This window comes from Sceloporus undulatus, chromosome 4, assembly GCF_019175285.1.
Source record: "Sceloporus undulatus isolate JIND9_A2432 ecotype Alabama chromosome 4, SceUnd_v1.1, whole genome shotgun sequence".
Classification (NCBI taxonomy): domain Eukaryota; kingdom Metazoa; phylum Chordata; class Lepidosauria; order Squamata; family Phrynosomatidae; genus Sceloporus; species Sceloporus undulatus.
In genome coordinates, this window is record NC_056525.1 from 67,926,964 (window position 1) to 67,953,861 (window position 26,898).

General features: G+C 40.7%; 1 protein-coding gene across 1 annotated transcript in view; it reads left to right on the plus strand.

The window, feature by feature from the left end:
* Positions 1–3,410: 3,410 nt before the first annotated feature.
* Positions 3,411–26,898, plus strand: part of SRPK1 (SRSF protein kinase 1) — a 39,676-nt gene continuing 16,188 nt past the window's right edge. The window contains exons 1-7 of the mRNA XM_042462995.1: positions 3,411–3,783; positions 4,173–4,233; positions 18,117–18,235; positions 22,334–22,442; positions 22,806–22,893; positions 24,428–24,515; positions 25,446–25,552. Coding sequence (XP_042318929.1) covers positions 3,417–3,783; positions 4,173–4,233; positions 18,117–18,235; positions 22,334–22,442; positions 22,806–22,893; positions 24,428–24,515; positions 25,446–25,552 — 939 coding nt within the window. The 5' untranslated portion in view covers positions 3,411–3,416. The remainder of the gene's footprint in view (positions 3,784–4,172; positions 4,234–18,116; positions 18,236–22,333; positions 22,443–22,805; positions 22,894–24,427; positions 24,516–25,445; positions 25,553–26,898) is intronic.

Below are 26,898 nucleotides of genomic sequence, written 5' to 3' on the forward strand. Positions count from 1 at the left end.
GGTGGCTGAGGGCTGCAAGCGGAAGCCTCCTTCTCCTCGAAGGTCCAATACACACGGGAAATGAGACTGCTTTGACTGCCCTGACTCAGTGCAGGGAATTCTGGGAATTGTGGTTCTGTGAGGCATTTAGCCTTCTCTGTCAGAGAGAGCTCTGGTGCCACAGCAAACTACGATTCTCAAGATTGCTTAGCCCTGAGGCAGAGCAGTTAAAGCGGTCTCAAAATGGTTTAGAATCTGGAAGAGACCCCAAGGGCCATCCACTCCAACCCCTTTATTCTGCCATGCAGGAACTCTCAGTCAAAGCATCCCTGACAGATGGCCATCCAGCCTCTGCTTAAAGACCTTCAAGGAGGGAGACTCCACTCCGAGGAAGGAGTGTGTCCCACTGTCAACAGCCCTAACTGTCAGGAAGTTCCTCCTAATGTGGAGGTGAAATCTCTTTTCCTGCAGCTTGCATCCATTGCTCCGGGTCCTGTTCTCTGGAGCAGCAGAAAACAAGCTTGCTCCCTCCTCAATATGACATCCCTTCAAATATTTAAACAGGGCTATCATGTCATCTCTTAACCTTCTTTGCTCCAGGCTAAACATCCCCAGCTCCCTAAGTGCTTCCTCATAAGGCATGGTTTCCAATTCCAGACCCTTCACCATTTTAGTCGCCCTCCTTTGGATACATGACTCCAGTTTCTCAACGTCCTTTTTGAATTGTGGTGCCCAGAACTGGACACAATATTCCAGGTGGGGCCTGACCAGAGCAGAATAAAGTGGCACTATTACTTCTCTTGATCTAGACACTATACTTTTATTGATGCAGCCTAGAATCGCATTGGCTTTGTTAGCTGCCGCATCACACTGTTGACTCATGTTCAATTGGACTCACAGATCCCTTTCACATGTAGTCTTCTTAAGCCAGGTGTCCCCCATCCTATATCTATGCAGTTAATTTTTGTGCCCAAAGTGCAGTATCTTACATTTCTCCGTATTGAATTTCATTTTGGGCCTGAACAGCCGGGCCAAAGTAAAGTTGCTTTGGGTCACTTTGGAGGTATGCTCTTTAAATGATGCATGCATCCTATGAGGCCAAAAGTTGCGCCAAAGCTGCAGTGCACTCATGTTCACAAAACTACAGTTCCCAGAATTCCATAGCACTGAGCCAGGGCAGTCAAAGCAGTGTCAAAGTGTATTATTTCTGCAGTGTAGTTTGGACTCTAGTCAAGCAGCCTTTGGGAGGACAGTCCTCCATGCTGTTGGGGATCAACAGCTTGTTTAGACCCTGAGATTTGGTGGCTTGGCTATATCCCATGTCTTTTGCATTGTGTCTTCAAACACACAGAGAATGAGTGGCTGACTCTTACCCCGAATGGTCATTCTTGTGAGGCTGATGACAAGATTCACCCCCACTTAGGGACAACCCCCCTCCCCGAAACCAAAAACCCAGCTTTATTTGGATGCTGCTGGACATACGAGTGCCTGCACTACTTCTCTAAATCTCTGAAGGTTTTTGAATTATTTCCTATTGAATTATTGGGGTTTATAGAGTTATTAGATTCAGAAGGTTGCATTACAGTTTGCAGCGTTGGAGATTTAGGTCTCATTTACACTTACGTTTTTGTCCTGAGATCCAGATCTGTGCAGTGACACAATGTAGGATCGATGTTCCCGCTACAGTTTATGTGTCCGAATCTCTCTGTGGCATTTAAAAACCTGGTTGACATTCACACACACACAATTCAAAATGGAGGCGCCTCCATTTCCAGAAACGATCTGCGCGATCCGCATCGATTTGTACTCAGACTACCAAAGATCTGGATCGCTCTGGATCTTGACAAAAGATGCAGTAAGGGACCCGCTGTTGGATACATTCAGGGCCAGTGTGAACGTCACGGAAATAGCCTGGTTTCACACCGGGTTATGTTCATAGTGTGAATGGGGCCATCGTTTGACGGTCTGCACTTGATCAGTCTCCCATAACACACACCAAATGTTTTAGAAATTTTAAAATATATTAATGTGACACCTTAATGGGAGGTGACTCCGCTGGTCCCCAAACATTTATGGGCTGCTGAAACGACTGAGGGAGGAACGGCTGAGGGAGCTGGGGATGTTTGCCTGCATCCCTTTAAAAGGCAGGAGAGAGAGTGTGAGTGGGACGAGGCTCAGTGGGAAGAGAAAGGCCAGGCGCCCGTTGGTTGGTTTTTTAATTACATTTAATTTAAAAAAATCTTTAAAAACATCACATCTCACCAAATGTTCACTTTAGCCCCACAAAACTGTGGACATGTAAATAAATTTAGGCTGTGTATGGGATATTGTAATTTAAAAGGTATTATTTTAATTGTGCTAGTTGTTTATGTCGCAACTGTTACCATGACATCCAGCAGTATATATGGAACTCATGATTTATGAGAAACATTACTACTGTGAAAGCATTACTAAGGATTGTGTACGGTGTGATATGGGAGGAGGTTACCACACTGGGTGACGCCAGCCCTAGTGACTCCATAAGGTTTACTTGGATGTTGTTGTATGCTGCAGGAGTTTGTAGCCCATTTGTGGGTTCTCTGCCAACTCTTCCTGCTGCATCTAGGGAGGAGTGCCTCAAGTTAATGCTCTCGCTTTCAATGGCAGTGAGATGATGATAAGGATAATCCTACATTCACGGGATGTTTAATAGCAACTCATCTGATCAATACTGTACTTCTGTAGAAGCTGATTAATTCTGATGACTGATACTCTTTCTTTCTGCTGTTATTCAGCCAGTATGAATTTGTTGATCCTCAGCTTTTGAGAGACCAGAATTGCTCCTTTGCCATATGGCAACACTGTAGGCTGTTTTCAGCCACTACAGTCTTTTCACTATCTGTGTTGTACGCACAACTGCACAAACAGAGAGCTAACTTGCTTCAGGTCTTCGCAGGAGGCTGCTGTCACAAGGCTGTGCAAACCAAAGGAGAAAAGGGGGGAAGTCAAGCTAACCAACAAAAGTTAGGATACACAAAAAACACACACACAAACACACACATATAAATTCATAAATTTGTAGAATTGCTACCGAAACTAAAACAATGCAACCATAATCTATATTTAAATAATACTGTCACAAGCTGCTCAATTGGGAATTGAGGCAAAAAGAGGGAATTGGAGCGCCGTGGACGTTAAAGCAGTATCAAAACGGATTATATCCGCAGTGCGGACCCAGTGCTAGTCCCCCTCCTGTCTGTAGCGCTTTAAAACTGGCCTGTGACGTCACAATGCCAGCCCCAGCGACGTCACACGCGTTACCACACACGCGCGCGTGGCGCCAATTTTTACGTCCTCCCTCCCGCCATAAAACCCAGCGCTAGGCCCTCTGAGTGGAAGAAGAGCGTTGAGGGGGCGGAGGAGGAGGAGGGAGGCGGAGGAGGAGGAGGAGAAGGCGCATGCGCTCCTCACAGAGGCCCGGGGGAGGCGGGGAGGCGCCCGACGCCGCGCCCCTCCCTCTCGTCCTGCCACTCATGCCCAGCAGGGGGCGGTGCCGCAGCCGCTCGGAAGAACCGGTGGGCGTGGCTTTCCCCGCCGCCAACAACAACAACAACAGCAGCAGCCCCAGCTCCGAAGGCAGCGACGACAGCAGGGCCGAGGAGATCTGGTGGCGCGCGCAGAGGCGGGCCAAGATCCCCGCGGTACGCACGCCGCTCAGGCCGCCTCGCCCTCGGCTCGCGCATGCGCAGGAGGGGGCGCCTTCAGAGCGCACGCGCGGAGGAGCAGGAGGCGGGGTTCCATCTCTGGCCGCCATGGAGCGGAAAGGTGAGTCTCTCCGTTCTTCGTCAGGGAGAGCAGCTCCCCTTCCTAGGCCTTTGTCATTCTTTGCGGAGTGGGTTCTGAGTCGGGTCCTGTTCCTAAAAGTCTTAACCGTTAGCCTCCCAGGGCTGCATCCACATTGGAGGAATAACCCGGTTAGGTACCGCTTTAAGTCTTTTCTGGCTCAAGGCTATGGAATTCTGGGAGTTGGAGTTTGTTGTGGGGCTGGGCCCCACAACAAACTCCAACTCCCAGAATTCCATAGCAAGGAGTCAGACAAAGCGTTAAAGCGGTACCAAACCGGGTTATTCTTCCAATGTGGATGCAGCAAAGCAACCCATTGTGGATGAGGTTTATTGACTCTTTTTTCCTTCTTCTTCTTCTTCTTCTTCCAGTTCTAGCCTTGCAAGCCAGGAAGAAGAGGACCAAAGCCAAGAAAGAAAAAGCCCAGAGAAAGTAAGTGCGAACCAACCACTGCCCCCCCCCCCCCCCCCCCCCAAAAACTGCCTTTCCCACCCACCCTCGCCCTCCCGGATCCCCGGGGGGCGGGGGCCCCCCCCCCCCCCCCCCGTGAATGGGGAAACACTGAAAACAAACCTAAAACACCACGTTTTTACCTAAAGAGGACACCTCCCTAGGTCTATGTACACGTTAAAACCCAGGGTCAGGGGCTTTCCCAGCAGAGACAGTGGATCAATAGTTAAATAGACACCCTGAGACCTGCCATTCAACAACAGAATAATGTACTATTATTATTATTATTATTATTATGTTATTATTACATCTACAAACTCTGAGAATGCTAGTTTTATGCTTCACGTCTCTCTTTGCTGGGAAATACATCAAATAAATAAATAATAGGTATGATTTCTCTGTAACAGAATCCTGTTTAAAAGACTAGAAATACCTCCCTGAAGCAGAAGTTAGTTTAAATATTTCAGTAGCTTGCAGCATGTTCTCATTCTGTTACTGTAACTGAGACACAGCTTTGACGATAAAGTATTCCATACCTTTTCTTTCTAGACATGTTGATTTCTTTAAAAATATCAAATTGTATTACCTACACAAACTGCTTGAATGTCTCAAATAATGCTACACGCTCAGTGCAGACCACATCGATGGCAGCTAACAAAGTTTTTCCAGTGATTTGACACTTCTTTATTTGGAATATTTTCTAAGCACAGGGATTTTCCTTTTAGCACAATAAAGCATACCTCTTCTCTTTATGAAATCTGCAATCCTATTGAGTAGCTCTGCTGAAAGCAATAAGCCAGTAGATCCTCCCTCATGCTCCCATCAAGACCTTCTCTTACTCCCCGCTACCTTCCCCACAGATAGTGAGGATTTGTGGAGGCCGCATGGGGATGACGTGTGGTATTGTCCCTTCCAGAATCCCCTGGTTTCTTCCATCAGCAGATTTACACAACTGGATCCAAGCGAGGGTGACTATTTTAAAGCCATAGGCAGAACAGGATCCTTACATCTCTGACAAAGACAGGAAGACAGCTTGCTCTTAATTTGCCCTTGATTATAAGGTACTTTATTACTCTGGGGTAGCTGCTATGAGCTGGCCTGGGTTGACTGAATTGATAATCCAGTCCTCTTCATTTTTTCTGGATAGTGCAAAGGAGCAATCCCAGAATAAGGTTGCTTCTCTCACTGTCGAGAATCAAGCAGGAGATAACATCTTGCTCCCTCTCTTCATTTTTCTTACCTGCCTTTGCCTAGAGCATACTTTTACAGCAATTTCATTCTTTTTCTGTATGGAAATTTTGATCAGTTTTCTGTCTTCCATCTTAGTCTTGGGTTTTTCCCTAGATTGAGCAATCTATCTTTTAAAAAACTTTCTGTATCTATCCCAGATTTAGTTACCTTCATTGATGAGAAGACTACAGATTGATGGTTCCTCAGAATAGATGTGTAGTCTCTGTATTTTCTTATGTCAGTTATGTTTGGCTATATAAGAAGAAATCCGAAGGGAGTTTTCTTCAGAGTTCTAATCCAACATATGACTCCTGCCCTGTTCTGGATGGTATCAGAAATAACCCACATTGTGTCGATTTCTCATCTGCCCCTCCTACAAAAATGAGCATCACTGGAATTGGACCAGTTTTACATTTCCTGCAAATTCTGCCAACACTGATTCCTAAAACTCAAAATAGTTGCTTCTGCCTTGGTCTGCCCTTAAGAGACTGTGCAATGAACTGTCACTATGGATTAAAAGATGTGCTACATTCTTGTAGCAAGCTAATCATATTTGGAAATTGAACTTGAAACTTCTTCAGCTCTTTCATATAATAGAAATTAGTATATGGGGTTGGACTGGATGGCACTTGTGGTCTTTCCGAACTCTGTGATTTTATTATTCTAAGAATGGAATCACATACCATTTCCTCAGCCTTTCAGTTGCGGAGATGTTCAAAAGGGAATTGTGTCTCTGTAAGCCTCAAGTCATCTTGTTTCAGCCTCCAAACAAGTTTTGAGAAACTGGAAATGGCTGGTGATGCCTAGAGATGTTAAGGCCTGGAAAGAAACTGGAAAAAATTATTAATTCCTGACCTCTCCATGTTTTTCTTAAGCCATGTTTTCTCAGAAAATTTGAAAAATAGATTATATGTAATATTTTCTTTTAGGAGAATGGATGAAATATTAAACATGGTAGTTTTATACTAAGACAGGTTATGCATAATGCATAGTAACAAAGTGACTTTAAATATGTAAAAGGTAACAATATTGCATTTTTTCAGTTTTTCTGAATATTTCCTCATTTTCCCTTAGCTTCAAAAGTTTCACAAATTTTTCATCTCAAGTAATGCCCATAATGGTTGCATGAGGAATGGAAATGGCTTCCAGTCTTTTCAGATTTGCCCATCCCTGCCTTAAAGGAAAACATTTGACAGTTCAAATTATACAGCCTAAGACTTCATTCTCAAAATTGATATAGCAGCTTGTGTTGGTTGACTTTTATAATATGTTCCACCAAAGTAATTTCTCATTTAGGCACAGCTTTCCAGGAACAATCTTTTTTAATCTAGTACTTAGATAAGTAAATATGTTCCCATTCTTGTCATGATGACAATAGTTAATGTTGTTTACTCTCGTTTCAACAGTAGCCATGATAATCATAGGTTGTTTTAGATCTCCATATCTATGATGGGTAGTACTGTCTTTTAGCACAGAGTCGCAACAGTAAAAAGAGCAACAGTAGAGATCAGAGCTTTGCTGTATCATTCAAATTCATCTCAGATCTCAGTACATGCTGTTCCCTGGACTATGAAATCCTGCAGGGCACAGCAAAGCCCCATTTCTTTGCAATCTTAGAATGTATACAGTAGCCATTTGGGTGAATTGAAATCTTATGTTTGCATCCTCATAGCCTTTCCAATTCTCCCCATCGATAAACTGTCCAGTGATAGAAGAAAAATAACTCTGAGCCCTTTGGGTGATTTTTGCTGTCAAAGTTGTTGCCTGTGCTGGGAAAGGTGGTTCCTGTCTTGAATTGGTGGATATAGTCTTTTGTCCATAGTAAGCACAAACATACCTTAGGAAAACTGACTTTAAGCTATGCTTCTTTTTATGGAATCATTTTGAGTAGTGGCTGTGTTTGTAAATATATAGAGCTGTCAACAATTTATTGAAAACCTCCTCAAGTGTAGGGATGAGGTCCATACAAATATTTAAATATTGTCTTTAAGCATGCAAAACCATATATGGAATATTTCTAATCTACTTGCCCTCACACACTAAGAATTAGTCATCTGTTTTCCAAAAAGAAAAGAATAAACTTCTGTCAAGCGTCTCTACATGAAGGCAATTTTCATAACCAGTCAAATTGTTATTGGCAAGTTGCGAAAACATATATGGCATCTGACAAGGTCTTGGTTAAAAGCATACTCTCTACAGAGAGGAAGACCTGTGTAGTTAAGGCAAGGTTTTTTTTAAATATACACAAACATACTTACAGTGGTGACATTTAGAAGCAAAAGTTCAGCTCTTGTTCATCATTGGTTGCAGATTCTATTGCATCCTCCATTTTTCAAATGTAGAGCATAATGGAGTAAGCATATTTGTTAATGTGACACAATGATATACGGACACATATCAAAACCCTAGTTTGAGTAGATTACCAAAGCAAGCAGCCAAGAGTGTAGTACTACCATTAGTTATGCACCAGTGGGACTCATGCATGATTAACTAGATAGAGAGTCGTAGCCTGTCTGACTATGAATTGCATATACAATGAAATCAGGATTCCCAGATACATGTGCTTTGACTTTGAATAGCAAACCCCCTGCATGTCTAGATATTTTTGCCATATCACAACTTCTGTTAGAAAGTTCACTTTGGTTCCAAAAGGGTTATTGTCGGGCAGGGGGTAGAGTTTGTTATTTCTCAAACCCACTAATCACTTGATACTTGGAAGCCTGTGTACTTAAAGGTTTCTTATGAGGGATAGAAGAGAAGTGGGATTGTATGGCATGGTAACTGTTAAATATATTCCTAATTAAAGAGCTTATCTTTAAAAGCACACCAAAACAACAAAGGTGATTAAAATGTTTCAGCTTCTTGAGAGTTTAGGAATGAATCTGTGAGACATAAATGGACAGTTTTCAGTTTCAAAAAAGGCTTTGCTACTAAATCTATAGATTGAATTAGAGACACTGGGGGAGATTACAAAGTGGACTGGCAGATGTATATTATAAATTGTGGAGAAGGAACAACAGTTGAGGTTTGGTAATCATCTTTGGGGTTTAGTAATAATCCGGGGAACAGTTTTGAGTTATGATAGAGGACAACCTTTATTTACCTGGCAGTGGGATCTGAGTGCTGCTTTTGTTGGTATCTTCTCCCATTCCAGTAACATCCAGAGATTCTTTGACAACCAAGAACAGAATTTGAAGATACACAATTAAAAATGCAACATCCCAGCCCTCACTAATGAAGGGTTAGAGGAAACCCCAGAATAATTCTGTGAAAACCTTTATTATGAAAATGGCTTGTGAAGAAGCTGATTCTCCCATTAATTCTACCTTTGCTTTCTGTATGTCTTGTGTTTTTGCCAGCTTCTCTGCAGGTGGCACCTAGTTCTGCACTACAGGAGAATATACAGGAGGGTCCCAGTATATTGTTTTTCTTTCTCTCAGTATGGTGGTATCCTGCAACTAAATACTATAATTCTGCAAATATGTCTTGTCACTTCACAAGTTTACTGTTAACTTGGCTTTAGGCAAAATCAGTAAACTTCTCTTTTCTTTTAGCAAACCCTACTGTGTTTATTTCTATGAAACAAAACAACTAATCCCACCCCTATCCTAATGTTCAACACTCATGCCCTTGCTTTTTGGCACTCTCTTAGATTGCATATTGCTCTAGCAGAGGATGGGTAAAGTGCAGCCTGCAGGCCACAAGTACTTTGCCAGACCCATTATACAGCCCCCAGAATGCAACTCCTATCTCAGCATAATTGCCCACCCGTGTCCAGAGAAGAGATAGTAGTTTGTGTACAATGTGGTTATTGTTGGCTATGTTGTTCAACATAGGAACATTTCCCTGCTCCTATTAGCAACACCTTCATGCATGCCAAATAACGGTAGAATTTCTAGTTTTTAAATCTTTTTTATTAAGAATTAAAAAAAAACTACAATAAAATAGTACAGATTAACCATACAAAGAAAAAAGGAAAGAAACTACTAAAGAAAAAAATGACCTCCATCTTTCCTACCAATGGTTATAGATTATATAAAATTATAATTCTCTTGTGTAGCAATATTTCATGCTACTACATCTACATTAATACTATTAATTTTCAAAACCCATCATTAAAACTTTGTCTTTCTGTTGATACAATAAGCGGTTCCCAGTCTTTCTTTAAAATTTATCTCTTAACAAAGTAGATAATTTGTCAATTTCTGCTGATTCTATCAGTTTCATTATCCGATCACATTGTGTTTTAGTGTTCTTCCATTTCCGAACATATAACAGCCTCACTGCCGCAATAATTTATTGTAAGAATGTTCTGTTTGATCATCTAGCAGTAAAAACCAGTAAAAACTTTTCTGGTTGTAACTGTAGTTTTATTTTTTTTAATTTCTGAATGGATCTGCTTCCACTTTTTTCTTGCTTTCTCACAAGTCCACCACATGGGATAAAAAGTGCCATTTAGTACTTACATTTCCAACATAAAATCAATACCCTACAGTTTAGACAACTTTTCAGGAGTTAAATACCATTGATACATCAACTTATGAAAATTCTCTTTTAAGATTATAACATTACATTTCAAATCTTTAGACCTTTCCCATTACTCCATCTGTATGTTATAATCAGCATTTTTTAGCCTATTTTTATACTGCCTTTTACTCTGATTGAAGTGATTACTATAAACTGTAAGAAAAATAAACATTGAACTGGTTTATGGGGATACTTGGGACCCTGGTCCTTAAGTGTTAATAAGATAAAAACAGGGCAAGTGTTAGTAACAGGAGGCCTTTTTAGGTTGAAAGGTAAAAGCAACCTAAGATCTTTAAGAAGGTCCTGTCATACTGTCCATCCTCCCCTTTTAACCTCAACAGAGAGAGATCTTGTGGCACCTTTGAGACTAACTGGAAGAAAGAAGTTGGCAGCATGAGATCTCATAGACTTAAGTCTACTTCCTCAGATGCATTTGGTGGAATGGAAAGCCAGGGACAGACCTATATATGCCATTAGTTTGTGAGAATGTCAATTCAAATTCAAAATCCTTTGTGTATGGAAATGAAGTGGCGAGTTTTGCAGAAAAAGAAACCCCTTTGAGCCACACCAAAACCTGAGGATTCCATTATCTTCCTCCCCATCGCACCCATCCTTTTAAGCAGGCAAAGAAAACCCCTTCCTTCCTGTAGTGCCAAAATTGCATTTTCATTCTTCCTCTCCCCCACTCTAGGCAGTAAAAGAAACAGTTCAGCCAGCTTTTCTTCCTGCTCCAAACTCCATACCAAAACTCCAGACAGCTTCACTGACTCACCTCATGTTCCTCACTCTCCCACTTCACTCAACTGCACAGGCATGCTGAGAGAACCATACATTGTGGGTTATACTTTCATTTATTTATTTCTTGAGAAGTGTCAGAATGTAATAAATTGGAGCAATGCAAATTGCATTTCACCTGTATATTGAAAAGTAACTACATAAATGTGAAAAATCAGTTGCAGTATATTTAGAAAGGTTAACAGTGCGTTGCTATTTTGAGTCCTGGTCTAGAGATGGCATACCTTTGGCTTTGCGTTCACTGTGCTACCTCCTTCTAGAAGGATTGTCTTGCATTTGGATTCATTGCTTCATAATAGTATCCTTGGGCTATGTCTACACTAGTATTTTAAGGATAAAGTCCTTAAAAGTTCTCTGCAAGAATTTCTCCTTCTTTCCTATGGTTAAAAAGTTGTTTTCTTCTTCATTTCTGCATACTCCATGCTCACCCAAAGCACCGTAGAAGCTATTTGTGGTTAACCATTTGTTATTTGTTTAATTTAGATCTAGCAGTAAAAAGTTTCAATATGGCGCCTCAAACAGTAGGTTATAGTTCTTTCTTGCAATGAAGTATGTTTGAGAGGAGGAACTAAAGGGAGCTGTGTGAAATGGCTAACTACATAAAATCAAAGCCAGGCGAATTCACATGCTTGAAAGAGTCCATCTTGATGAGTAGTGCCAGTGGAGACACAGACAGTGTGTGCCTTGTTGTATCTGACCAGACATCCTCAGGCAAGTGAGTTATCCTTTCTTGAATAAGAAGTGCATATTAGAACCAGAGTTTGTTTGCAGGAGAACCCACTTACCACAGTTATTCAGACTGTGTGGTTTCATTTATCTTACTGCATTCTTATTTTTATATTGGCACTTGTTTCTGCAGTTCTCCACTTTCTGGCTGTTGTGAGCCTGTGGGATTGAGAAGCTTCTCTTACTTGGGAATGAGATTACAAAAAAGTAGTAATCTTCATTTTCCATTGAGTTACTTGAAGCAGAGCTAGAGACATCATTGATATCTACAAATTTGCATCTGATACTGTGAGATCTGGCACTTCAACATCTCTTTCCTGCCTTGGCCCTAACGCTGGCTTTCTTAGAAGCTTTGAAGGAAGTGAATGGCTGAACAGGAAAATCCTTGGCTCTTCAGTTTAGGGAAAGGAAGTTTGAACAACAGTTTGTATGTATGGAAAGACTTTGGAATTTGAAAAATATCAGTCGTAGAGAATCTTTGGTCATTCCAGAGTGTGAATAAATGTTGCAGCAAGCAAATTAGCTGAGATCAAACCTCTCCAGTGTTGCTGCAAGCCATTTACCTGCATTGCAGTGTTGTGCATCTGCAGCTAGGTGGTGGAGGCAAATTCCTTTTCTTTTGCTTCTGCACAAAGCTTTGCTCTGTTCAGGGACAGCCAGCATCCTACTTGCCATTTATGTTCCCTGCACCTGTGGGCCGTTTGTTTTTTGATGGCTCTTTCGAAAACGGTTGGCCCATCTTCAGAGATATCTTTATCAATGGGAATCCATGCTTCATGCAGGTAAGGCTTTCTCTTCTTTCCATTCATTGCAGTTTTCTTGGGGGGAAAAGGGGAGTTTGATTTCCTCAGTGAGGACTTTCCTAAATTGCATGAAAGCACACAAATCTGCCTGAAAACTCACCGTACCCTGATACGTAATCTTTACCAGATGCTTGAGAACACATCCAGTGAAGTTAGGGATGTTGAAAATACTGAGGTGCTTGTCAAGAGGATGGCTTTGAAATGTTCTGATGCATGAAAAAGACTGCTGTCAAGGCTTCTTGTTAGGATTTGATGTCTTTATAACAGTGTAACAATTCAGATAGCCGTCTGCCTCCATTGAAATGCATTCTCTAGAATTCTTGCACCACCACCCTTTTGTTTCTCCTTATAAACTGGCTTTGGAATTGTTTGAATGGACAAAATGAACAGAAGATGCTTCCTCTGTCTTTTGATTAACAATTTATTTGAATTCATCAATTTTTTACACTGCTTGATTCTAAAGTATTTGTATACTACAGGCATAGCATTGTTTAGTATAGGCATGCTTTGCAGTTCTATGTGATACCTATAAAGATTGAAGGGGCTTTTAGGAAGGTGGGACAGAAGCAGCTAGAAGGCGAATACTGAATATTTCAAAATTACACATTTTTTCTGAAAAGGGTATTGTCTTTACAGTCTGTCTTAGTCATGTATACTGTCTGACAAATAATGGTTCAGTCATGTTTTAGGTTATGGAATCCTGAAATGCTTAATTTCAAAGATTTAGGGCTCCAGCATATTTGTAATATCCACTAGTAATATGACATTTTGATTTGATTTAGAAGAAGGACCAGGGCAGTTGTGAAAAGCCTTCTAGTAACTTCCTTGCTGCAGGAATATTATGCTTGTAGAAGAGACAAGTGATGGCTTACTATCTGTAGCATTTCAAACAGCATGGTGACCAGATCATTACCACCACGACTCAGTGCAATCCTTTTTTTGACCATCCCCTAAAGCATTTTCTAATTGAAGTATATAATAAATAGTGATACAGTGTTCCAGTATTTATGACGTAATGAATAAAAATAGCTTTCCTCTGCTGGGTGTGGTTTTTAGATTGATCATATTGATTGTTTCCTCTCTAGGTTTGGGATTTATTGATTAGCATTTTAATTTTCTTTCATTGCCTGCAGCTGTCAAAGTTCCTATTAAGCTATACTACTTCATAAATTTGGCTTTTTGTTTATTCCTGTGTGTACTCTCTTTGCATCAAGGTTTTCTTAAGGTTTAAATAGCCCTTCACCAAGCCTTAGAATGGTTCTATTTCACAGTTACATTGTGAAACTTTTCACAAAAGACTATATTAATTATTTTAAAGAATGACTGCACAGTATTTTTTTTAAAAGGACAATTTTTCAGTAAGTCACAAGAATGACTAAATTGAGCTTGTTTTTGTTGGTAATTTATAATTTATAGTATGAGTTATTGTGTTATATCAGATTAAAACTGACAACAGTTACTGAAGCACTATCCTTCAAGGTGAGCTCAACCATTTTTTTAATGAAATAGTGCCTTTATTTATTCACCTTTATTAAATGACAACAGTTGAGTGCATAGCTCAGCAGTAGAGCTTGTGGTTTTCACGCAGAAGGTGTCAGCTTCAGTCTCCAAGTAAGACTAGGAAAGGATCCTGTATGAACTGTGGGAGAGCACTGGCTGTCAATTTGTGTAGACAGGCTAGATGGACCTAATAGTAATTTATTTATTTATTTATTTCCCACCCTTTTTCCAGATTGGGAATCAAAATGGCTTACAAATTTAAAAAAGATTGTCAAAAACATACAATTTATAAAAATGGTCAGATGTTCAACATGGAATGCTAATTTTCAGGTTCTTCCAAACATGAGTTTTATGTCCTTTCAAAATACACTGAGTTGTTTGTAAGGCTACAGTGCATATACTTATTTGCAGTAAAATAAGTGAATTGAAAGGTGTTATTACAGTTGTCTCTATGCTTTTATGGGTTTTACCTCTGTGGATTTTATTATTCACTAGTTCGTATCTGCTTCCGCTGCCAGTCTCCAAGCCTTCCCCTGCCACCTTCTAGGACGAAGACGCTGCTGGGAAAATCTCCTTTAGTTTCATTGCCCTTCTCCTCACCCACCTCCTCCTCTTTGTCTCCTTTTCCACCAACAACCTCAGCCTGTACCTCTCTTTACCACCTTGGCACCATAATGCCTCTCCTCACTCTCAGGCCGCCTCACCTCCATCGCCAGTTTCCAAGCCTTCCCCTCTCTGCCTCCTAGGATGATAATACTGCTGCAGAAATTTCCTTCAGTGTCATCATCCTCCTCTTGACGAGAGGGAAGGAAAGAATGACAACACTAAAGGAGATGTTTGTAGCAGTCATTGTAGAGTTAGGCTGGCCGTGGCAGCAGCTCATCCTCCTTGCCCTCCTCCTCTTCTCTGTCTCCTTTCCCACCAAGAGCCCCCTCCAGCTCATGGTGTATGCAGTCTGCAACCAAAGCAGCTTCTGCCCGCTGCTTGCCTGCCTGCTCCCTTGCTCGTTCACTCACTTTCCCTCTCACTGGCTGGCTTGCTGAGTGAGGCAAACAGCCAGCCAACAAGAGGGAAAGCAACTGGACAGGTGAGGGAGTGGGCATGTGAACTACAGGGAGAAGCCACTTCTGGACCACATGCACCGTGGACTGGAGGAGACTTGGCAGGAAAGGAGACCGGGGGGGGGAGCCATTGCTGCAAACCCCCTCTTTTGTTGTTGTTAGCTGTCCGCAAGTCAATTCTGACTCATGGCAACCCTGAGGACAAGACATCTACAATTATCCATATCATCCACTGTTCTGCTCAGGTCCTGCAAGCCCATGCTTGTAACCCCCCTGATTGAGTCCATCCATCTGGCCTGTGGTCTTCTCCTCCTTCTTCTACCCTCTCACCTTTCCTAGCAGCATTGTTTTTTTCTAGTGATCCCTGCCTTCTCATTATGTGACCAGAGTATGATAGCTTCAGCTTGATAATCTTGGCTTCCAAGGAGAGCTCTGGTCTGATCTGTTCAAGGACCCATTTGTTTGTCTGTTTGACTGTCCATGGTATCCTAAGTACTCTTCTCCAGAAACACATTTCAAATGAGTTGATTTTCTTTCTGATTGCTTCCTTCATTGTTCAGCTCTCACATCCATACATGGTAATGGGGAGTACAGTGGCCTGAACGGTTCTGACTTCAGTGCTGATTTGTATGTCTTTACTCTTCAGGTTCTTTTCTAGTTCTTTCATATCTGCCTTTCCCATTCCTAGTCTTTTTATTTCTTGACTGCTGTCACCATTCTGGTCAGTGTTTGATTAGAGGTACAGGAATTCCTTAACTATTTCAATTTCATCACTGTCTAGACTGAAAACCTCCTTTAATCGGCTGCAAAATAAGTCATTCCTAGGGTGAAATTGGCATTTAAAAACTATTAAAAACAGTTCACTTTAAGATAGTACTGCATTTCCTAGCCCATTTTTTTTTTATAAAACCATGTTTTAAAAGCCTGTTGGAATAAAAAGGTTTTAGCCAGATGACAGAAGGACAGCAGGAAGAGTGCCACTCCGGTCTCCCTTGGAAGGCAGTTCTATAGTCTAAGGGAAGCTGCCAAGAAGGCCCTTTCTTGCCTCCTCACCAGTCATGCTGTGATGATGGCGAGACTGAGAGAAGGGCCTGTCCTGATGATCTCAGGACCTAGACAGGCTTATATACAGTCTACCAGATAATTTGGACCTAAGTCACATAAGGCTTTATAGGTCATAACCAGCACTTTGTATTGTTCTCAGAAAGAATTTGGCAGCCAGTGGAGCTGTCATAACATGGGAGTAGTGTGACTCCTGTAGCGTGAACCAGTTAACATTCTGTCTGCAGCTCTTGTTGGTAGCTGAAGTTTCCAAACACTCTTCAGATGCATCCCTCTGTAGAGCATGTTACAGTAAACCAAATGAGATGGAACTGACGCATGTACCACCATGGCTAGATCTGATGTCTCAAGAAACAGGTGCAGTTGGCAACAAACTTTTAAATGTGCAAAAGCATTCCTGACTGCCACAGAAACCTGGGCTTCTGGGTTCATAGCTGAGTCCAGCAGAACATGCAAGCTTGAACCTGCATCTTCAGGGAAAGTGTAACCCCCTTCTAACATATGCCAAATCACTGTTCCCTTTTGGTTGAACAGGAGTACCTATGTCTTGTTAAGTTTCAGTCTATTCAGGGCTAAAGGAGCCCTGGTGGCACAGTGGTTAAATGCCTGTACTGCAGCCATTCACTCAAAACCACAAGGTTGCGAGTTCAAGACCAGCAAAAGGGCCCAAGCTCGACTCAGGCTTGCATCCTTCCGAGGTCGCTAAAATGAGTACCCAGACTGTTGGGGGCAAATTAGCTTACTTGCTAATTAGCTTACTTGCTGTTCACCACTATGATCTTTGGAATAGCGGTATATACATAAAACAAATTATTAATTATTATTATTTACTCTCATCTAGTCCATTACTGATGGCAGACACTGATTTAAAACTAGCCTACTTGGATTGGGTTTGAAAGGAGTAGTAGAATTGGGTGTCAGTCTCAGATTGATAGCATTGCACCCCAAAACTCCAGATGATCTCTCTGAGTGGTTTCATGTAGACGTTGAATAGTGTGGGGATCCCACAGATAAATGGCCAAGGGGTCGAACAGGAGTCCCCCCCCCCCGTGCCATCTTTTCGGTTTGACCCTCTGGAAGGAATGAAGCCACTGTAAGACAGTGTCTTCCAAGTCCCATCCCAGGGAAGCAGCCCTGAAGGATACCATGGTTAGTGGTATCGAACGCTGCCAAGAGGCCAAGCAGAACCAACAGAGACACTCCCCTTGTCCAGTTCCCTATGTAGATCATCCACCAAGGTGACTAAAGCTGTCTGTGCTGCATAACCAGGCCTGGAGCCAGATTGAATTGGATCTGTATAATCCATCTCATCCAGAAACTCCTGGAGCTGAGGCCACAACACACCTTGTCTAAAAATGGTCTGTTAGACACTGGCCTATAAATTGTCCATTATAGATAATTATGTGGAGAGATTCAGAGCTGGTTTGGGATTGGTTTGTTTCCCAACAATGGCCTAACAACTGCCTCCTGTAGGCAAATTGGAACTCTGCCTTGTTATAAGGAAGCATTGACCTCCCCTGTTCACTCATTCAGCCAGACAGCCATCAAAGGAGCTGTGAGTACCAAAATAAAGAATTCCAGGATTTGCAATGTACATTGAATCTACCATCAAGCAGCTTGCATTGCCAGAATTATGTGAGCCATTTTTTATTACTCCTAATCCAGAGGTTCCTCCCTCCCATTATCAGCAAACAGCTCTCAGGACCATGAAGGAGTCAGTGATGTAAACCATATACTCCATCTCTAGTGAAGGAATTATTGAATGTTGGTTTGTTGGAATGGAGTGCTTTCAAGGAACTTCATGAGAAACAATTCTGAATATTTACTCACCCATCAGAAGGGATGAGTGTAAGGTTTACTGTAAATATGAAATTCACTGTACCACCCTTTTGATCATGAGTCTGACATATTTTTGGTGAGGTAGTGTGTTCTGTCCAATTTAAAACCATTGTAATTTCTGACAGAAATTATACATCTGCATTTCAAGGTTTGATTTTTTTATAATGAGAATTTGTTCTTATCTATCAGTATCCATCCTCAAAAGGCATTTTTGTTTTGACATGTTTTCATTTTCTCTCTTGCTCTTTCTCACTCTCTTTCCCCCCATTTCAAGTATTTGCATGCAATAAATCTTAATTTATAAATCCGTTATGTCTTCCAGGCCTGAAACACAACATCGAGGACCTGCTGCCCTTTCAGAGAATGATCAGCCTGAACAAGAAGAGGAAATCCTGGGATCAGATGATGATGAGCAGGAGGATCCCAATGATTATTGTAAAGGTGAGTGAAGTCACTGTTTTTACAGTTTTAATGTCCTCTTTTGAGACCAGTAATTAAGGCTGTAAACCTTTGTGGAACTTCTACTGTGTAGGCTAGCAAATTAACTCACTGTGTATATGGAAATGGAATCTTGTTTATGCAGTTTATAGTACAGTTGGAGAGACAAATTCGTTTTTATATCAGGGCTACTGATCTACCAAACAAGATTAACCTTGAATTAAAAATCTTTAGAAGAAGGAATATATTTTGGCTCATGTGTTTTTCAGTATTCTTGTTTATGTGAGGGTGATCTGGCTGCGACATCTGTCACACCATTGATCGCCAGGGTTGATTTGGCTGATCTGGCTGGCTAGGCGGGTGTCCCCTTCCTCCCTCACCGCTCCATGTGCGTCCCTCCCGAAGCTGTGCGCTCGGTGGAAGAGGACGACCATCCCAGATAGAAGGAATGTACCGTTCTTCAGTCAAGGGTATACGATAGCTGCACTCGCCTGCTAGAACCTCCAAACAAGTTCTTGTTTATCATTTAACCATCTGTGTGTCCAGCATAGAAACAGCGAGGCTAGTTTCAGAAGGACTGAGAGTTAAATTCATCTGCTCCATTTCTATCCTGGATGCACAGTGCAATATTACCATGAAGAGTGTAGGTGTATCATGTAGCTGAGTGACCAGAATTGATGTGTTGCTTTTGTGAGTCATAAAGGTGTGGTTACCAGATGCAGTAGTCAGAGAAAGGATTGCATTAAAAACATGCCCTCTTAATGTTTTCATATTTGAAGAAATGTAGTAGAAAAAAATGGCACCTGGGGAAGAAGTTCTATTTAACACATAAATCTATTTGGTAAATTTGGTTGGATTTCCCCCCTCCCCCTTTTAAACAGTATAACGAGTTTAGTGAGCGAGCTGTGGATTTTAAAGGATGTATCAGAAAGTATTGGACGGGTGAATGTAGATTTACAATAATCCCTCTGTATCCATGGATTTTTAATCCACGGATTCAAGTATCCACAGTTGGAAAATATTTTAAAAAACATATAAATTCGAAAAAGTAAACCTTGATTTTGCCCTTTTATATAGGGACACCGTTTTACTATGCCATTGTATTTAATAGGACTTGAGCATTCACAGATTTTGGTATCCATGGTGGGTCCTGGAACCAAACCCCTGCGGATGTCAATGGCCCACTGTATAATCTGTTCCTGAGACATTCTCTTGTCAGAGCCATAGTTCTGGAATGGATTACTCCATTCTCCTTACATAAAGTAGTTTCTTTGTGATACTCTTGTTTTGTGCATTGTGTGGTAACTGGAAGATACAAGTAGCTTACAAAATGTATGCTCATTTGGAAGGGTGGTAAAATAGGATGTTGGATTTTTTCTCCCCTAAGTAAAATCTTCTGTTCAATTTTTTCTTTGCCTGTTTTTGTTGTGTGAAATTAAGATCCTCTACCCCCTCACTCCCTACCTTTGGCAGGTGAGCTCTTGCAAGTATGATATCCCTGCAAAGAAGGTGGACTATGGCTACCATTATCCATGATCATTTTCTATGTCAGTTGAAGCTGGTGTGAGTTGGAAGTCAACAGTATCTGGAATCCAACATGTTTCCACTCTGGCATTAGTTCCTATCTTAAATTGGTCATCTGACGCTTTTGTGTAGAGAAGATACGTCTCATTTTATACCAGTTCTTATTCACAAGGAGAAACACAGTTGCTCATTATTATTTTTTGTACAGTGGACTCTTGTCTTACGCGGGGGATCCGTTTGGGACCCCCTGCGTAAGGTGAATTCCACCTATGCTCAAGCCCATTCATTTGAATGGGGCTCATGTGTGTGGTGGTGTGCGTGTGCACCATAGGCGCACACCCCAATCATTTGAATGGGATGCACCGCCTGTTGTGCCCTGCACACTCCCCGCGGCTTGAGCGCATATGCTCAAGTCCATGTATAAAGCGGGCGCACTGTGTATAGTGGCAGGCCCCAAACATGAAGTTAGCAAGATATCAGACATATGACTGTATAACTGTCTCTTAAGTCTAATTTTCATATTAATTATTTGTGATTGTGATTTCCTGCATGGCTGAGGGTTGGACTGGATGGCCCTTGTGGTCTCTTCCAACTCTATGATTCTATGACTTGACAGTAACCATCATTCAAAATTCCACACTTTGTGGGAACAGTTGGTTGCTTGCATATGTGAAGGGGTGATTTTGAGTGATGTATGAACTATTTCACACATTGGTGATAACTGTACATAAAGGTAATATGAGAACTGGACAAAAGGTTCCAGATAGTGGTTTATGGGATATCTCCAGAGTGCATTTACATGTGTTACTCAACTATACGTCTGACAGTAAAGCTTCTTTTTACAAAATCTTTTTATTCTGCCCAGCCCTACTTCTCTTTTTACCTTCTGTGTAGCTGGAAGTTTTGTTTAGCAGCATTTGCATTGGATGAATGGTGAAGGAGTACTGGAGAAAAACAGACTTTCAATGTCAGGCTGTATGCAACAGCATATGTGTAGTAAAGTTTGAGCTGGGAAAGAGTGGGATTCTACTCTAGCCAATGCTAAGAAGCTGTGTGTGTCTGTCTACAACAGACAATGTAAACAGCAGCTACCTCCAGAGTCCTTTACTGAACATGTTCATATAGCAAAACAGAAAATGGCAGAGCAGACAAGACTGTCACTCCAGCTACCCCAGCATGTTGTTGTTGCTGATTTAAAAAACCATAGATTTGGAAGTTTGATCACCAAAATAGAAATCAAGAAAAGTGCAAGCTGATGAAAGAAAAAGTCTTGCGTGCCTTTTGGAAGAAGGCTTCAAATTTCAATACTGTAATGTTCAAAATGTTTGCTTATTCAAATCTGGTTGTTTTATTTCACATGTGTACACTGTTTTGTCTAAAAGATTCGTTGAAACATGTTGAACTGTGCTTCATTTTTGTGGCATAGGAATCTATCTCTGTTATTTGCATGTTGCTTTTTCCTCTGGTACCAAATTTTCTGTTAAAGAAGTAATGCTGAGGAGCACATCTACTTTGTTAACTGAAGTATACCTGTAATTTTTAATGCAGAAATAATTATCAAGGAAATATGTGTTTATATTCAGAGTTCCATAGCAACTCCTCCAACCATGTGTTAACCTTAATTTCTATAAATATTGCACAAGGCATTGGATCAGGGGTAGGGATTGACTGTGTGCTTTAGTATTGATTTTTTCACAAACGAGTGTCCAGTTATGTACAAAATAGGAAAAAAACTACCACATCTCTAGTCTGTTCTCAATACTAAGCACATTACCCAACAAAGCATTTTTCCCCCTGATGCTTATGTCTGTTATGGGAACCTTTTAGATCCTCCTAGGTTGATGTTCTTTTGTGACATGACTGTGCTTTAGCAAAATAGTCCTTGTTTTTCTTGAATTCAGTATCTTGTGGAGAAATTTTCAGAATAACCACCTGGCCTTCTGACCCTTGTGAGTGGACTTTGTATCAGTGTATGCCTGTTTGGGCAGCAGATGACATGTCATACTCACATGAATGATATATCATATTAACATTCTTGTCCCTGTAGAGAACAGAGGAATGCCATATAAGCTATAGTTACTGGTATGGTAAACTATGTCTCCACCACTACTATAATGCAAAATATACTTGCATAATACTCTGCTAATCTAGCAGTTGGAATTCCATTTGTACTAGGTTTGTGGGTGGTTTTATTACTTATAATGTTAGATAAAACAACGGATGAGCCTTCTTAGTAAGTCAGTCCCACTTACAGATAGCTTTACCACTCGACCTATGCTCTTTCCAACCATCTAAGGAGAGGCATAGCATTTTATAGAGCTGTTAGCCCTTCAGAAATTGAGAAAGGATATATACCACCTATTCTGTATTCTGATGCTTTTCTTATTTGGTAAGCTATTGAAGGTTACTAGAATGATTTCAAAATGAAGAAATTACATGACTCTGTCAATAAAGTCATACTGTCAAAGTGTTCTTTTTGGAACTTAAAAATGAAAAGAATGATTAGATGAGTAGAACCTGTGAGTTCTTCAACATCACTGTGATTTCTAATAGAATAATTCTTTTCCCATTTCTTAGGGGGCTATCATCTTGTAAAAATAGGAGATTTATTCAACGGAAGGTACCATGTGATCCGGAAGCTGGGATGGGGACACTTTTCTACAGTGTGGTTATCTTGGGACATCCAGTAAGTCATTGCACTTTGGATGGAATTGCTTCTAATCACTCAGGATACTGTTTGGGACTTAAAGACATGAGACTCTTCCTCATCAAGATCCTACTTGTTTTCATATCCAAAGCAATTATCTCATGCATTTTATAATAGAATGGGAACAGTATTATGTTCAAGTTATATAATCAAATTTACTCAGTCATCAATGCATATAATTTCTTTCATTTCATTTTTTAATAAACTCTAGGTACCGCTATTTCTTCAAAAGTTGACCTAGAACTTGCTTGTATATTTTCCCAAAGAAAGTGTCTAACATTCAGATCTTACATTATATGTTGTTATTGTTTGAGTCCACAAAACAATTTTGTACCTGTTTAGGGGGAAGAGGCTTGTGGCAATGAAAGTTGTAAAGAGTGCAGAACACTACACAGAAACAGCATTAGATGAAATCAAGCTGCTGAAGTCTGTAAGTATGCACAAGCAGTGGTTATTTCAAATGTTACCATATATACTCAACTATACGTTGACCTCCTGTGTAAGTCGAGGGCAGGTTTTGGGGTCAAAATTATGGATTTTGTCACGGTCTGTGGATACGTTGAGGGTAAAACTTGGAGGCTTTATGCTTCAATGTTTCATCTTTTGCTTCATCCTTCACTCTCCAGACAGTGGGCAGGAGAGGGACTCTTTGTTTTAAAGTAATCAGTCACCCAGGACTCTTTCTGTTTGGCGCAAGAGAGACATTAACTGCTCTCCCAACTGAATGGGGAAATCTGAAAGAGCTGCTATCACATTACCATACTGACCAGTAAACAAGTCGACCTGGGATTTTGGGTTCAATTTTTGGGCATAAATTTCTTGACTTACAGATGGTATAACAGGAAATGGCTCTTAGTTCTACTGAAGTTTAGAGAATCCCCCTGTGGTATTTTTCTGGCAGTATGGGGGCTTCCAACAGAATTAGAAGGGATTGATTCCCTCTTCCTATCACAGCTGCCTGTGCACCCCCAACCATTTCTGGGATACTAGAACAACCACCACCCAATCTGATTTTCAGGTGATGGAGAAAGCTGAGGTGGGATAGAGGGGAAGGAAAGAAGTACTGTTGCATTGGCACTTGGCTGCCAGCAGTGTTGGATTTCAGCCATAATGTACAAGAATAGAGATTAGGCTTTTTATTGTGTATTATTATTATTATTATTATTATTATTTTCTTTTGTCAGTAAAGAGACTCACTTCAGTTTTAGGGGCAGTTTAAAATATTCTGGAACCAGCCAACTTACTTATGTATTTATTTTAGACTATTTATACCCCACCCTTCAGCGTAAAGGTTCCCAGAGCATCTTACAAATTGTGATTTTGACTGTTCCCTGAGGCCTACAATCTAAAAAGATGTGAACTAGGAAAAGAAAATGGCAGTGGTGGGTGGGGGTTAAGTCCAGCAAATGCTAGCTACTGTTCCCTCCTTCAGAGGCAGTTGGTATGGTGGGAGGCTCTCATCACCTGCTGAGACTTCAGCCACTAACTAGGATATAGCTGTTGTAATTCTTCAGGGTAGTTTGATCTTGGTGCTTTTATATTGTTAATTATAAACATCTTGTTTTCACATTAACATAGCTTATGGGTTTACTTCATCCCATGTATCTAACAGTAAATTTTAAAGGAACTTTTTAAAGAGAGGCTCAGGAAGGGGAAGCACAGGCCCATGAAATGCACCAGTATCAGTGCAGCTCTGAGACAATGTAACTTTAGTTTAGGGATGTATTAAACCTCTTTTTGTTTGTTTCCTCTCTCTCTCTCTCTCTCTCTCTCTCTCTGGCATTTGGAGACCAAAGCAAGATCAATGTTTTCATAGATATATGTCTGTTTATAAATAGCTAGACATGTTACCTTTTTGTTTCCAAAATGAAATGTGTAGAGAAATGATGAAGCTTAATAAAGAGAGAATCTTTGTTAAATGATTTCTTATGCTGTTTGATTTTCCCCACCATTCACCTATACAGGTCCGCAACACTGACCCCGATGATCCAAACAGAGAGAGAGTGGTTCAGCTATTAGATGACTTCAAAATCTCAGGAGTAAATGGTTCTCGTATCCTTTTTATAGAGTAGGCGGCAAGAGCAGGAATGTGTGTCTCTTTCAAAAAGTCATATAGAGCAGTTGTTGTAATGGAAGTGGTAGATAAAAATTACAGCTGTCTGTAATCTTAATCTACAACAAATATATGATAAAATATGCAACTCATTTCCTAGGGACTTTGTATTATGTGCAGGTCATCAGAATTGCTAGGTAACTGTGTAGCAAGCTCATCCTGTTCTGCCTGTGGATCTTATGATCGTTAACTGCTTTTAAAAAACCACTAAAATCTGTAAGTTGAATATGGGAATGAAGCTTTGAAAAAATGAAAGGTTTTTGGAGGAGAAGAGGGGTTTGTATTGTCTTCCAGTGTCTTGTTATCTAGTTTTGTTATGTTGCCTTATGACGCTTCAGCCTCACATTGTCAGTAGGGCTTACTGACAAAATAGTGTACAGTGGTGCCTCGGGTTACGAAATTAATTCGTTCCGCGGCCGCTTTCGTAACCCGAAAAGCCTTCATAAGCCGAATTGCCATAGGCGCTAATGGGGAAAAGCCGCGATTCCGTGCGAAAAAGCCGAAAAAAGCACCAAAAGTTTTTTCGTAACCCGAAAAAACATTCGTAACCCGGAACAATGATTCCCTATGGGATGTTTTCGTATCCCGAAAATTTCGTAACCTGGGTATTTCGTATCCCGAGGTACCACTGTACAGTTGTTAATAATTAGATTTACTCCATCCATACTTTCTGAACAGATGTTGTCACAGAGTAATATAGATAGCATTACTGATACTCTAGGGAATAAGAAAATCTGGAAGGAAAAGGAGATGTATACTAACAGATCATACAGTTTCTTTTTGTTTTGTCTTGTAACTGAGTAGCCATACTTTCAGCAATGACTGATATTGTAAAAATCTCAGAAATTTCAGCCTTGACTCAGCTGCAGATATTTGTATGGTTTTCGAAGTTTTAGGGCACCATCTTCTAAAATGGATCATAAAATCAAATTATCAGGGACTTCCACTACTTTGTGTAAAAAGAATAATCCAACAAGTAGGTTCTTCCTCTATTTGACACTTTAGGGGTTAATTTTGTTAAAAGTTATATGTTGTCAGTTTTGAGAAGTTTCTTAAAATGGATTAGGTTTCAGCTTTAGAGTTCTTTGTGAAGCCTATGTTGTTGAATGTATGCTGCTAATTCAAATTGTGCCCATTTAGCTGTGCAACTGGAGACTGTAATGTTTCATCTTGCTGCCAGAGCTGGAAAAGTTTTTGAACTACAACTCCCAGAATCTTCCGCGTACTAGGACTTTTAATCCAAAAAAAGCAACTGTTACAAGTTTTAGTTGCTGCACTCAGGCTAATGGAACAAGTCTAAACTGCACTGTGACTTTGATATAAATCCTTTCCTCCTGCTTTAGAATTCTAAGAAAAGATATCAAGGCATTTTTATGCAGGATTTAAAAAGAATATTTAGTTGCTGTAAATATACAGGCTATTTTTCTATTTTTCTTCTGTGTTGTTTCATCTAAGACCAAAATTAGTATCCCTGCTTTGATTTTTTTTGGAAGTAAGATGCAGCCACTGGTAAACAATGGGGTTGCTTACCCTGGGAAATCCCAACATATACAGAAGTGTGCTTCCTCTTAAAATTACATACCATTAAGTACAAAAGTCTGAAGAATCAGTAGAAAAGGACCTCACAAATGTGCTAGTCTATCCATAGCAGTTTTAATTTACTTTGATCCTCCAGTGGTCTTTCACATGTTGTTGGACTGCAGCATTGACTATGGTGGCTAGGGCAGCTGGGATGTATAGTTCAACATCAGGAGGGCTGCATGATTCCCATGCAAAGATCCTTTTAAGAGAACTGGGACATATTCTCTTACCTAGATGCCTTGGGATGTAGGATGTATCTTCCAAACTTCCAGTCCACTGGCAAATGAGTTTAGTTATACTCTTTAGCTCTTGGGGTATTGTTCCCTCTAATAATACATACCATAAAGTACAATTTAATTGTAGTTGTTGGTCCACTTGCAAAATATAACAGTAGTAAATAGATTTGGGCTGCCTAAATACCCTAAAGGCTCCAGATCCTGAACTTAGAAGCAAAGAAGGAAGAAGGGTCAGCTCTGGTTGGAAGACTGCTGAAGAATACCAGGTGCTATAGGCTGTATTTCAGAGGGAGGGAACCAGCAATACCACCTCCAAGTATTCCTTGTCTAAGAACTGTGTATGAAATTCATGAGGTCACCATAACATGGCAAGCGATTTGAAAACATATGCACACATACCACAAGTAGATTTAGGAAGGATGGGTAGGCTCAGACAGAGCAGATAGAAAAACAATTCTAAACTGAATGGGGATTACAGTTTAAGAATAGTAGGTTGACAGTCAAG